This window comes from Oenanthe melanoleuca, chromosome 11, assembly GCF_029582105.1.
Source record: "Oenanthe melanoleuca isolate GR-GAL-2019-014 chromosome 11, OMel1.0, whole genome shotgun sequence".
Lineage (NCBI taxonomy): Eukaryota > Metazoa > Chordata > Aves > Passeriformes > Muscicapidae > Oenanthe > Oenanthe melanoleuca.
In genome coordinates this window covers 10,573,817-10,587,329 of record NC_079345.1, presented here as the reverse complement: position 1 = coordinate 10,587,329, position 13,513 = coordinate 10,573,817, and the positions used below count along the sequence as shown (strand labels likewise).

The window sequence follows — 13,513 nt, the reverse complement described above, 5'->3', positions numbered from 1 at the left end:
ACACAAAACCTCTAAGATTTTTTGTGCAATAAAACAACTCATACAGATTGTTCTAGATGGCAGTTACAAGACTCTCAAGTAAGCAAGCTAATGAAAAGTCTCCTAAATATAATGTTCATGTATCCCTTTTAGTTCTGGCCCAGTTTATTCAGCATGAAAAATACATTACTTGGAAAACATGAGGATTAAGAGTCTTCCATAAAGTATTCTGGTGGCAAAATTATAGAACATACACTATTCTACATATGTACTGGTGAACATTTTTCAATTTATTTCCTAGTATTTTCAGCCAAACACAGCAACTCTCAAATACTTACATATCTTCTATCAGGTTTCAAACTAGAAATAGACTATAAAGGAAATGCTTTCAGAACTTAACTCACAGACAGTAATGAAGGCCAAGTATCATGGTTTGGATACAAATAATTTGATAAAAATAAGTAAGGATCTGCAATACTTTTTAGAGCCTGGCTTTATTTGAAGATTTTTTTAGCTGAATTTGAAGTGCATCTTTACTTTCAAGGTCCTTAAAAGTTTTCACATAAATATGGTAGTTGACATCGAATTTAGATGTTATCTTTAGTATCTTTCTGCTGTACTTGAAGAAGAGTGTTTATACAAAAATGAAGCACAGAAGTTCTTCAAAACAGATTACTTTCAAATAATGAAAAAAATATTTTAAATATTTTCTGAATTAAGTGTAGGCACAGAGTGAAAAATTATTTATGACAACAACTTCTTTAACCTATTTAAACTATATAAAGGAAATTCTGAATAGGGGAGACTTATGACTCTGTGAATAATTTAACAGCAAACACTATGATGTATTATTTATGTAGCACCACTGATGCACAAAAGAATGCTCACACATTAATAATGGGGTCCCTCCCTTGAAAGTACTGACGACATATTTCTCATCCAAGGAGAACTTTCATTGAAATCAAATGAGTAAGGAATGCAAGACCATGCCATACCAGATCCTTAATGCAACTAAAGGTAATAGTCTGAAACAGAAACAGTCAAGTAGGGGAAAATACATGCAAAGCTGTAGAATTTTGCATGTATTGTTTTTACAAAAGTAAAAACTTTTACAAAAGTAAAAAAGAGAAAGAAAGAAAGATGATTTAACAAATTGAGGCTTTATTATGAATACATTCTGCATGCATGTTTGGCTGACTTTACTGCACGGCACAGCTAGACCTAATTTGCTACTCTACCCTTACACAAGGCCAATAGTTTTCTACTATTTCTAGATTCCAAATTATTCATGGATAGTAATATTAAATTGCTTCCTATGAACTTATACCTAAATTTTGCAATAATTATATTGAAGATTTTTTGGATCAGTTTGCTATTTGGTATTTTTAAAGCAGCCAAACACAAAGCAGATACGTAAGGTATATTTATTCTTTGTGGATTTTTTTCATCTCTTCATACCCTAGAGACAGCCAAGCTCTCCTGAATTTTTCCAGGCATTTTATTTTTGGATAAATGTCCTGCATGATTTCTGATCTGCACTAAAAATGATTTGAGATTCAGACTCAAGGTTTGACTGAGCAATCTAAGAGTTCAGTCTTTTAAAAAAAGAGGGCACATACCCAACACTAGTCTGTTGGGTTTATCATCACTGATCAAAAGGGCAGGACAAGGACATATGCAGCACAAAACCATGAAATAGTCTGTGTTTAATGAATATTATAGAAAGTATTGTCTGACCTTATGGAAGGCAATAGCACCATGTTCAAGTTTTGAATACTGGTTACTAGATTTCTAGTAAGTCTTTACCTTAGGAAAATACATTCAAGAAACTGCATATCCAGAGTACTTCAGAGTACTCAAATTACCAGAATCCCCTCTAGTTTAGACAATGCCTCAGAAAACAGACACACTAGAACTTCTGCAAAATTCCTGACCATTGTTACCCGAGTTGGACCTTCGGTGGACAATTTTTCCTTTTTTTGTTTGTTTGGGTTCTTTTGTGTGGTTTTTTTGGGTTTTTCAGTTTTTTGTGGTTTTTTTTTTTTTTTTTTTTTTTTTTTTTTTTGTTGTTTTTATTTGTTTTTTTTTTTTTAATTACTTATGTTTGCTTCAGTTTAAAAATCTCCATCTTAATCAATATGGTCCCGATTCTAGCTCTGGACATCTTAAACTGGATGTTTTTATTCCAAGGTAAGTCCTCCCACTCTGTCATATCAGCATTTGATCTGTATTCCCAGAACCAAATTGCCCTCTTCTATCTGGTAGCACTGGGCCTGAATAAATTTATTATATTTCCACCTTATTTTTGTATTGTTAAGATAAAAATCAAACAAATTGTTTTTGGGAATAAAACTGCCCAACTAATGAAATGAAGTGTAAAAACATAGGTGTATGAAAAGTGTCAAAACTTGCACTACAAATAGATAAGAGAGACAAACTAGTAGAAACAACCACATTTTTTTAACTGTCTAAAAACATGAGAATTGTTGCTGGTCTCATATACCTGAATCAATGTAAGAAAAATGAAGACTGGTATGAGAGTGTAACCAGCCACCAGCCTGATCCACAGCTTCTGGAAGTTAGAGACAATTCTGCTGACTCAGGTTTGAATCAGGGCTGTAACTGTTGAGGTTTTTTAAAACACATTATCAGTTCAGTGCATAGGGTAACCGAGGACAACTACTTCTACAAATGTTCCTATTAAAATATGGAAGTTTCAAAGTGTGATTTCCAAATGTAACTACAGTAAGTGAAGGACTGAGAGGGAGACTGCCTTAAGCAGTAAGTCTCAACAGTAAAAAGCACCATTATAAATGGCTGCCTTGTAGTATTTGCTTTTCAAAGTCCACACGTGTGATAGATTTTTCAAGCCTGCAGTGCTGTGCGCACATGTATCAAGAGACTAGAACAAACCTTGAAATTAAAAAAGGACAAACATGTGCAAACAAACTACAGATGTAAAACTTTGTTTTAACATGAAAACACTAAACTTTTTAATATACTACTTTTATAACCCTTTTACATGTAGAGAGTTATTCTAAGGAAGTCCAGTGATTTTTAACTATTAGAAAACTTGCCTGATAGCTACTGTCTTCTCAAATCTGTACATTTGTTTAACCCAGCTACTGTGGATTCTCATAATAAGGACTTCAAAGGCAAGCAAGCTATCATGATTGCTATAAATAAACACAAGAACAAGGGGAAAGAACAATTTTTCTGCCTACAGGTACTATTATTGCCCACTGAACAAAAAAAAGTATGGACTTGCTACAGTGATGCAATTATTATGGATACTGATATAAACCATGGCTTGTAATAAAAGTGAATCACACCTTTCTTTGTGTGCTCTGGCATAACAGCAGCCTCGCTCACTTTTCTGAGAGCACTGCTAATATAAGATTGAGCACAGCTGTATGGTCAAGGTCTATGGCCTGGAATCTGGAGCTGCTGGTCAGCTGAAAGGAGTTTACTGGGGGGGGTTCTTATTTTGTTTCTCAACATCATGAACTTTTTCTTGTCAATGCTCGATCCTTTCTTCCAGCTCCTGGCCTGACCCAGCCACTTGGGGCCGCCACCAACCTGTTCAGACTTTTTTTTATCATTAACAAGCTGTATTAACTTGGTGGTCATTCTGGGGAAAATAATAAAAAAGATGAAAAAGAATGTGAAAAGTCAGCATAAAAAGCATTCTGTTGAAAGGAACATAATCACTGTGAAGACTTCAGCATAGAACCTGAATAATAAATTTCAGGTTTTGATATAACTATTACTGCCTGTGAAGAACTCTTTGAAGATAATTGAAACCACTGTGCAGCAATCTGCTTTATAGCACTGACAAATAACAGTTTCCTAAGGCTTATCATTTAAGGTTAGTAAAAGGAGGACACATATTTACTCCATATGGTGCTTAAATGTAATTTTTAACGCATGACCTTATATAAGAACCTCATGCATGCTGTTAAGTAAAGTTACAGATTTGGGATGTGGTGGGGCAAACTATAAAACTACAATTCCACAGAACATTCAACTACTGAAAGAATGCTGGTAATATGCAACATTCCAATTATATACAATTTCTAGTATTTTGGGATTTAAATATATATTTCATGTCTAAAGTGGTTAAAATATATAGGTGGAGATATTTAAGAAGGTACTCTGGAAAAAGAGACTTAACAGCTCTCATTACCATACTCAGTTTCGTACTTGGCAAATATTTCCAGTGTGCTTTGGAAAAGAAACAGTTAGCTGCAGAATGTAATAAGATACAAAGGGTATGGTTGTCATCTGTCTTTAGAAGGATACAAATTTTGCTTTTTGTATCTCAAGCATTGTACCTCTGATTTCCCTTAGTTCTGATAAACACTGGTAAGCTAGAACAAAAGGCAGAAAGGGCACATGGAGGTGATGTAACATGGACGAACAGAAAACATACCCAGAAGTGAATGCAAAAAACTTGGCATATAAAGAAAGAAAAGGTGGCTTTGATGAGAGAGACAAGTTCAAGACTTTACAAAGGCAGTTGCACATCTTTGAGACCTGTATCTAGTTTACAGGAAATCTATTTTTGAAGGCCCAGAAAGAAAACTGAAAATAAGGACACACTTCATTTGTTTAAAGGGGCTTGTTTTATTTTTTGTATACTTGTGGACAGAAGCTTCTACTTAAAAGAACAAAAGTGAAACCAAAAAAAAAAAATCCCTAATAACTTCAGGATGTCACAGAATGTTACTTGCCTGTAAGCAGGTTTTTTGTTTATGTGGAGCTTTTTCAATGTTCTTCCACTGCAAATTCATTCCAAACTTCTAGTTAAAAGGGTTTTGGCAAGGAAGGCTGGAAAAGAAATTTTAACTTAAGTTTTTTCTCTAGTAATTTTTTATTTTCTGTGCCATAAAGTATTAATTCAGGTATTCCAATTTGGACATTCTGTGTAATGCTACTTAAGTGGATGAGTGCATTTGGTAAGGCATCTAACAGAAACACAGGAAATGCCCTTCAGAACAAGCAAACAATTCATTTGTTCCACCATCTTGGATTTGACAACAGCCTGACAGAAAAGATGGAAGTCATGTCATGCTGGTCAATTTGCTCCTGACTCACTCACTACTGAGTCAAAAGGAAAGAATGCTTTGCACTTAAAAAAAACTACAAAATAGTCCCATCTACACAAGCAGTATTTTCAGCTGCCCTTTTGTGAATGTTAGCTTCTGACAACACCTTGCTTGGACGCAGCGTGACTTTATTAAGCACAGCACAATGTGAGCATAGAGTCACAGTGCTTTTGGATTAATTAGCCCTCCTGCAATGCACTAATAGCATGAACAGCTCTGCTGAGCCCACACTGGTCAGCCAGCACAGCACTAAGCTTAATAATAGGAGTGGAATCTCACTGTATAGACTATTTTGATTCTAGAATGAAATTCCTGATGAATCTTTAGGCTTCTACAGCCTCTTCTACAGTTCCCAGAACACTCTGACAGTATAGCTCCAAACCCAAGGTACCAGCTCCCAAGTGAAAGACAGTACTGTAGCTCTGTACATGGAGATCTAACACAGCCCATCACAGGGACATACATACACAGACATAACCAGAATTAAAAAAAATAATTCCAAAGAGTGATTTTTACTACTGCTTTAAAAAAGTGCTCTGAAACCAGCATTTTTAATTTGTTGATGTTTTAAAGGGCAAAAATATTACCGTAAGCTAAAATAAAAGTATTAACTCCCATACCTTTTAGTTTTCTCCTCTTGCTCATTTGTATGCTGCTTGAGTAAGATGTGGTCATCATGTACATGAAGAAATCTGTCCTCCAGTTCTTGAATGACTTGTTACTTAGCTTATTGAGCTTTTATATTCTGTGCAGTTGATGATTCTACCCAAACCAAGACAACTTTAAATTACCTTCAATACATTCAATAACATGTAGTTCAAAGACAAAACTCATTTTGAAATACTGAATCCCCTCAACTTTTCATGTAATTTTATATTTTACACTTGTATAAGTCTGTTAATTTTTTTTATTTACTGTAATTTTAATTACTTCCTTTTGTCTTCTTCTTACAGATTAAAAAAAAGCAATTAAAATTATATAGCAATTTGTTTACATACTAGACAACACAAAAGTAACAGTTTACCCAGTAACCAGGTTCTGCCAAAGATACTATCTAAAAATAAGCATTACCAAAGGGATTCTTTCTAATCTGTTTCAAAGTTAACATATTATCTTGAAGCCTGAAAATATTAACTCAAAATTCCGTAAATTTACTCAGATATAAGACTAAGCCCGGTTGTTCTAGTCTAATAGCAGCTGAGCAACATAGCAGAATTGCATAACACTTTTGGTTCCCATTTTGTGAAATGGATCTGGCTTTGTCCTCAATTCAGCAAAAAAGTCATCTTTTCGTCTGGAAGGATGAATGTTACAGCTCCATGACATTTCCAGTTTTTAGCATCTCACAGCAACTCCCCTCTTATAACAAGTAACTTGAACATAGAACGGGTCACAGAATCTTTCACAATTTAACCCAGATTTTGAATGGTATTTGAACTTAATTTTGTGAGTGGCAACATCAGAAACATTTTTAGAAAGAAACTAAAGAAGCCACTGATCAAAGTCTCTAGCTGTAATAAATAGCAGCTGGTACAAACCTTGTAATCCTTCAACTCCAGCTGGACTTAGACCTGTATGTCTCACAGGCAGGTCCCCCACAGTTACATCAGCTGCAACAGGCATGGCTTATCTAGGGATAAAACAATTCAAATGAAATTCCTCTTCATCTGGTATTTAAACTGAGCCTAGAATGAAGAACACAACAGTATGAAATGAAGGCAAAAGTTATGGCAGATTCACTAAAATGACAGACTTCTGAATGCTTCTGTCTCAGCTAGATTGCTCAGAGGATGATCTAAACTCTCAAGTTTAATTTTATGCCAGTTTCAATCCATTCATAAAATACATCTCTGTTGTGCAATAGCTGCAATTCTATTTAATAGATGTACAATTAGCTTTCTGAAGTTCTAGTTCTGCTGTTTTCAGAAATCTTTGGGCTAAGGCTGTATTTCCAAGTGGATGTGGGAAGGGGTTTTCTTTAATTGTTTGTTCATTTAAGAGGGGTAAAAGCTTAAGGCACTAAGCTGGTAGATGAGTAATGCCATCTTCCATGTTTTGAATAGAACTCTTTGAAACAGGTGCTGGGGGTTATGAAGCCATTCCAGTGTTGCCTGGCATTCTCTTTGTTTTCTTTCAATCATTGTCATATAAGAAATTACTTTTTAAGACTGAGAGTCTCCTATGAATGATTCTCATAAATCTGAACTGATTCTATCCTGTGGCAACAGAAAGCTCAGCTATATGACAAAGTGAGATTAGGAAAGTATTAATGTGAAAAGTACTGCATTTGTTTTGGTGTAATATATGAACATACTTGTTAACAACTGCTGCTTCTTTCTTGTCTTCTGGTGCAGAAAATTACATGTTGGTCACAGAGTCAAGTAATGCTGAAACAACAGGAAAAGGAGAGGTGTGAAGGACTTGCAACAGTCTTACCCCTAAAATCATTGTTACACTCTTCAAGTGATATAAATTTTTAGTTAACCCAAAAACATCTAGGAAAGCAATGGGAAATTAACAGTGATGCTACTAGAGACTTGCATTAGAGGGCAGAAGCGACATGGTACAATCAACAGACATTCCATGAAATATCTGTTAATTTGATCATAATCAAAAGTGCTGCCTAAGCTCTTTCTTCTATCATACATGTCTCCTTATGGCTTTGCTCAAAAGAAACAAAAGGGATTAATTGAAATTTAGTTTCCAACAAGTCAGACTTTCTTTTAATCTTTTGGTTTTTCCATCACTAAAATTTATGATAAAATATTATTTCCAGACTTCACTGTTTATGAATAAACAGGAACACATTTTTCTTCCATGTGGAACAAATGTTTCCTTATCATGACCATTGAAGTGAACTGATCTACAGTTGTAGACTTGCAATATGGTTGCAGTTTCATTGTTGCCAGTTACAGACAGTACTACTCTGTGATGTTGATAACCACACCACCCAGCCGATGACACAACTGGCAACCAATGACAAATATACATTCACTGGAAAATCCAGCTCCTCAGCACCCTCGGCTCTTTTTGCATTGCCCTTACAAAATCCTCAAAACTTTTTCTGTAATTTGTTAAATTAACTCTATCTGCAGTCAGTGGCTTCACTCAGGTCTAGGTTCATTATTGTGGTTACTATTATATGACCCTGTACCAGTATGGCTACAACTGGGATCAAAGGGAAACAGAAAGACTTTACCTCCAGAGGATCATCTAAATTTGGTTCACGATGGTAGCAAGGAGAAGATGATACCATTATTTATCTTTCTAGAATGTGGCTGTCCTTGTTTTCACAAATCAAAAATGACAGGCTTTTTTTGGGCAAATTTCAAGAGACATCAAGAGCTAAACAAGTATTTTACCAGCACAACTCCACAATGTTTGTGATCTACCAAAATCAGGCTTCAAAACCTCCAGAACAGTAACAGGCACAGATAAACATTACTGGTGTTCACTATTTACTAAAAAAGCTTTACTATGGATATCTACCTGTTATCTTTTCTGTATGAGAAGCATGAGAAAAATCTACTTATTTAAAAACAGAGACAAAACAACAGACGTTTGTCATTCAAATTAGCAAACAAACAGCTCTTGTCAGTAGTAATCCATTACTGGCTGCAGCATACCCACAGAAATACTTGAGATGTAAGCAAACTAACATAGCAGAGATGCACACAAAGCCAGTTTTTACTGGCAACATGACATGACCTGAAGTGACAAAATAAAGCAACTTCAAATCTAAAATGTCCTGAAAACTTAGAAGGTGAAATTTTCAAAAGGAAGAGGAAGAATTGTTTCATTTCCATTACAGAGTGTCAGAAATTAGCATTCAACCTTCTTTTCTGTCCTGGGCCACAGAAAAAGAAAATAAAAAAAAAACAAGCATATTAATTGGTTTTATCAGATACAGTGGTTTTACACAGAAACAGTACAAACATGCTTCCTGGTTTTAAGGAGGCCAAATATAATTAGGGATTTAGAATTTGGCTTGGTAACTTATTTGCCTCATTAGTAACATACCCACAACTTAAATAATCACTAATAACCACCAGTTAAGCTGCTGCTTTGAGAGAGGAGGCTTCAAACATCAAAGCATATGTTACATACGTTACAGTTCCTCTTGGAATATTATCGCAGTGTCAATCACAAACACTTAAACAAAATTACTTTTTCTTGCGTCCAGTTCCAGTGTTATTTTAAAAGCATATGAGATTTCTCCACAGCATTCCACATTACTTTTGAAAGCATTTCCAAAGCGATTGCATCTGACAAAACTATACAGCAACACTTCTATAAAAGTTATGGTACTTAAAAGTGCAACATTTCCTAATAGAAACCATAACAAAGTGAGAGATATATAAATTTGTATTTGCATCTGTACAGATCTACATGCCATCCTCAAATTCAAAAACTTAAACCAGGCCTTATTTCCAAGAAAAGACACCCTCCAAACACTTCAGAACAGATTATTCCTCAAAACTAGAGAAAAAAAACCTTAACGTACAAAGAGAGGAATAATCCCCATTTCTCTGTGATTAACCTGTAAGAACTTCAAGTTAGGTATAAGCAAGAATTTTTTATATAACTACTCAAGTTAAAGAAACTGTAACTGTCTTCTACACTTCACTTCTTACAAAAGTGGTTCTACCACCACCTGTATCTGAAAATTTACCACAAAAAACTGCACACAACTTTGCACTGTTATACAAGGCTGACAGTAATAAAATACTGATCAAAGCTCATGCTTCAGGTTCAGATTCTTATATAACTCACAGAAGTGTACTTTTGTACCAACATCATTCAAAGGCAGCGAAACTGAATGGGGATTACTTAACTTTTTAGAAGTTCTCAGCCAAAGGGGCTATAAGTAACTTCTAGTGAGGGGGTTTCTAGTGAAATCATAAGAATTACAACTTAATTGTTTCAGTATGGTTTTTGAATTTGAGTGTCAGACGTAGCCAAGATGATCCTTTTGTTACAAAATCCTACTCCACTTCCCTGGTAGAGGGAATTTAAAAAAGAGGTGGGAGGGACCACCCACCTATCTTAGCTTATCACAACATATTTGCAGCCTATGTTCTCCCTCTATTGAGTCCTTAAAATATATATGTTTTCACTTTATTGGTCTTGTAACCTAAAACAGTCTCATTTATTACCTGGTAGAAATACACACACATATCATCTTTCAAATATCATGTGTTGCAGTGCTGCGTGTTTTGGGAAGTGGACAGGAAAAAAAAAAAAAAAAAAGGAAAGATATGGAAGGTATTAGGAAACGGGATCACAACATGCTGCTGTTGCCTGAGGGAAGAAAAGTTTCTCAGACCTGACACAGAAAAATCGAAACAACCGTGTCCTGCCTTCAACATACTTTACGAAGCTTCCCGAGTTCGATTCAGGCGCCAGTTCTGGCGGTGACTGACAGGGCTGGAAGGGGCAGGGTCGCAGGGAAGGCAGCGCTCGCCTCACGAAGGAACGCCTACAGTGCCCGGGCTGTCCCGCCCTCGGGCACGGGAGCGCAGCTCCCGCTTCAGCGCAGCGTTTCCCAGCCTAGCCCTCCAGGTACTACACTACGGGGCTACTGGTAAAAAACGCTGGGGCTCCCAGCCCCTTCCCACGGGCACCGAGCGAGGAGCCCCTCGGGTCTGGAACCCGCCAGCCCCGCTCCTCGCCTCCCCGGCCGGGGACCGCCCGCGCCAGGACACGGCGCCACAGCCCCGGGCAGCTCCGGCGCCCCCGGCCTCCCGCGCCGTGCCCAGAGGAGGAGAAGCTCCCCCCGTACTCACGGCCCCCGCCAGCCCCGGGCTCTGCTCGGCGCTCCGTTAGCAGCTGCCGCTGTTGCCAAGCGGGCCCTTCCCCTTCCGGGCCGCCCTGGGCCTGCCGGGACTTGGAGTTCGGGGCGGGGCCGCGCAGTGCCCGCGGAGCGCGGTCCGGCCGCTGCCGGCGGGAGCTGCGCGGGGCCGCTCCGCTCCGGGCGGACGGCTCAGGCGGCACCATGAAGAGGAGAGCGGGGGAGCGGGAGAAAGAGCTGAAGGTACCTTCCGTTTGCTTCCTGCTCCCCGCAGCCCCGCGGAGCGTGCCCGCGGCCAGCCCTCTCTCCACCGCTCGTGGTGCTGTGCGGGGCGGGTCCCGCCGGGGCTCCGCTAGCTCCGGCGCTGGAGCCCCGAGCGGGAGGCTCCGAGCCGCGTGAAGTTCACTGTGCGAAGGAAGGAGCCCCGGCCCGAGCTCGGCCCCGAGCGGTCCCGGAGCGGGCTGAGCCCTCACGGCCGCGTGTGCCCAGCGCCGCCCCGGGCTGCCCGGGCGGGGGCTCCGCTGAACCGGGAGAAGGCGGATCCCCCTCCCCTGGTGCGGGCACCTCGTGCTGCCTTAACAGGAGCTGCTGGTAAAGGCGTGTGCCATCTGGGCAAGATACTTCCTGTTAAAAGAGTTCTGTGGTATATATATATATATATATATATAAAAACCCCAAAAACCTATGCAAGGACTGTATGTTCATTTTTGCCTAAACATTCACAGTGAGATGATGCACTGTGTAACTGCGCCTCATTCTTACATTTAAAAGTACACTAAGCCTGACCTAAATAAATATCTTCAGTCTCTTATACCGCCCGAGGTTTATAATGTTTCTTTTCTTGTTCACATGTTTAGGTGCTATTTTGTTACGTGCTTACATTGAAGAGTTTATTTCTGTGGAAACAAACAGGAGTGCTAAATGTTTGCTGTTTCAGGTGCTTTAAAGGGCTTGTTTTACTACATTGTACAATATTTTACTTCAGCTCTTGATGGCTGTTGTACTTCTACTGATTTTGTTTACAAAACAGTAGTACTGAGACCCAGTAAGTGACTTGTTTGAAAGCATAGTGCTGGTGCTAATAAAACAAAGGTTAATTCCATTATAAATTTAGAAAATGCCTTTGGAAATAGTAATCTCATACACCTGAGCAGGGAACATGCTGGTGTTGGTACTGCTATTAATTTACTGTTCACTATTAAATACAGTATTCCCTGCAGAGGCAGGGAAAAGGTATGATGTAAGTTTGCAGCCAAGTGTTTTACTAGAAAACTTTAGAGCCTCTTTGGTTGAGTAATTTTCATAACAACTCCTTAAGGACTACCTGGTCATTTTGTAATTTGTCTTTCTGCTCTCTTAACTTACTGAAGGACAGCAATTTCAGTGTTACATTTGTGTTCTGCACTTTCCCTGTATGTCAAAATATATGCAGATGTCCCATCCAATATCTTGCAGGATAAACCTCAACCCATACTTTTTTCAGCCTGTACACTTGTGTTGTCCATCCAAGGGCCTTTGTCTTTTCAATGGGTCTTGAATATATTTGGGAATAATTTACATTGGAAGAATAATGGCTGTTGATAAGATAATCACTCAAGGATACTTGTGAGGGGTAAAAGGTGCTGTGAACTACACTGGCAAAGACTGTGGTAGTAAAGGCACTTGAAGAGGTGTCAAGAACAATGTATGAGAAAAACTTGAGGTAAAGTGCAAGAGTATTGCTGTAGGCACAACTTTATGTGTGGGTGCACAGACAGAGAAAGATGAAAGATAAAAGGTTCTTACAGAGAATTTAAAGATGTCAACACTTACAGAATGCCTTAGGGGGGTGTGCTAAGTTGGACACTAGAGAGGCTGAGTATATTGAAAGTGAAGCAAAATGACCCTGCAGAATGTCCTGGAATAAAAGCTGCCAAAGGAGAAATCAGCAATGGGAAAAGAAGGGACATGTGTTTTGTTTTTCCCATGGAAGCATCCTCATACTGATTATTTTGTACCACTTACTTGGAGGTGTAATCTCTGGGCTCCTAACAGTGTGCCAAGTCACTCTTCAGTCCATGGGTTTAGCCATTCCTAGTTTATGATGATCAGCTGAGAAGTGCTGAAGACAAAGGAACAGTGTCTTTATTGTAGTAGTTCTGCCAAGACTTCCATTTAGGTACTGATCAAAATAAGTTTTAGCAAACCAAATATTAATAAGGTTAACCCAACCTCTTCTGGAGAGTTAGATTTATGAGGCCTAGTACTGAGAAGCAAGTGGTTGGATAGAGGAGCTGGTTTGGATTATGTGTCTCCTGGCAATGTCTCTTGTTTTCCAGAATTAAATACTGAATAAAAGTTCTTGTTTTGCTATAATTGTGTGCAGTTAAATTCTGTCTATCAGAATCCCACTGATTGGCTTTTGCTTTGCAATTATGTAGTAGGTTTCTTATATGTGATAAACTATTCTCTGGTTCAAATTTTCTTGTATATAGCAAGTTTTGATTTATGTTGTTACAGAAGTACATTTCTGTTCCAAGTATATGTAGTAGAAGTTCTGTCACACAGCAATTACCACTTTGCAGACCACTCAGTTGAGTTAAGATTAAATGTGTAGCAGAAATAAAATTGTTTGTGCTGGTATTTGGTGTTCCAA

At 38.3% G+C, this 13,513-nt stretch overlaps 1 protein-coding gene and 1 pseudogene across 1 annotated transcript in view; one reads left to right on the top strand and one right to left on the bottom strand.

Moving 5' to 3' along the window:
- Positions 1 to 3,246: 3,246 nt before the first annotated feature.
- Positions 3,247 to 10,946, bottom strand: LOC130258034 (protein fantom-like; annotated as a pseudogene).
- FTO (FTO alpha-ketoglutarate dependent dioxygenase) overlaps positions 10,893 to 13,513 on the top strand; it is a 220,212-nt gene continuing 217,591 nt past the window's right edge. Inside the window, exon 1 of the mRNA XM_056500556.1 lies at positions 10,893 to 11,121. Coding sequence (XP_056356531.1) covers positions 11,083 to 11,121 — 39 coding nt within the window. The 5' untranslated portion in view covers positions 10,893 to 11,082. The remainder of the gene's footprint in view (positions 11,122 to 13,513) is intronic.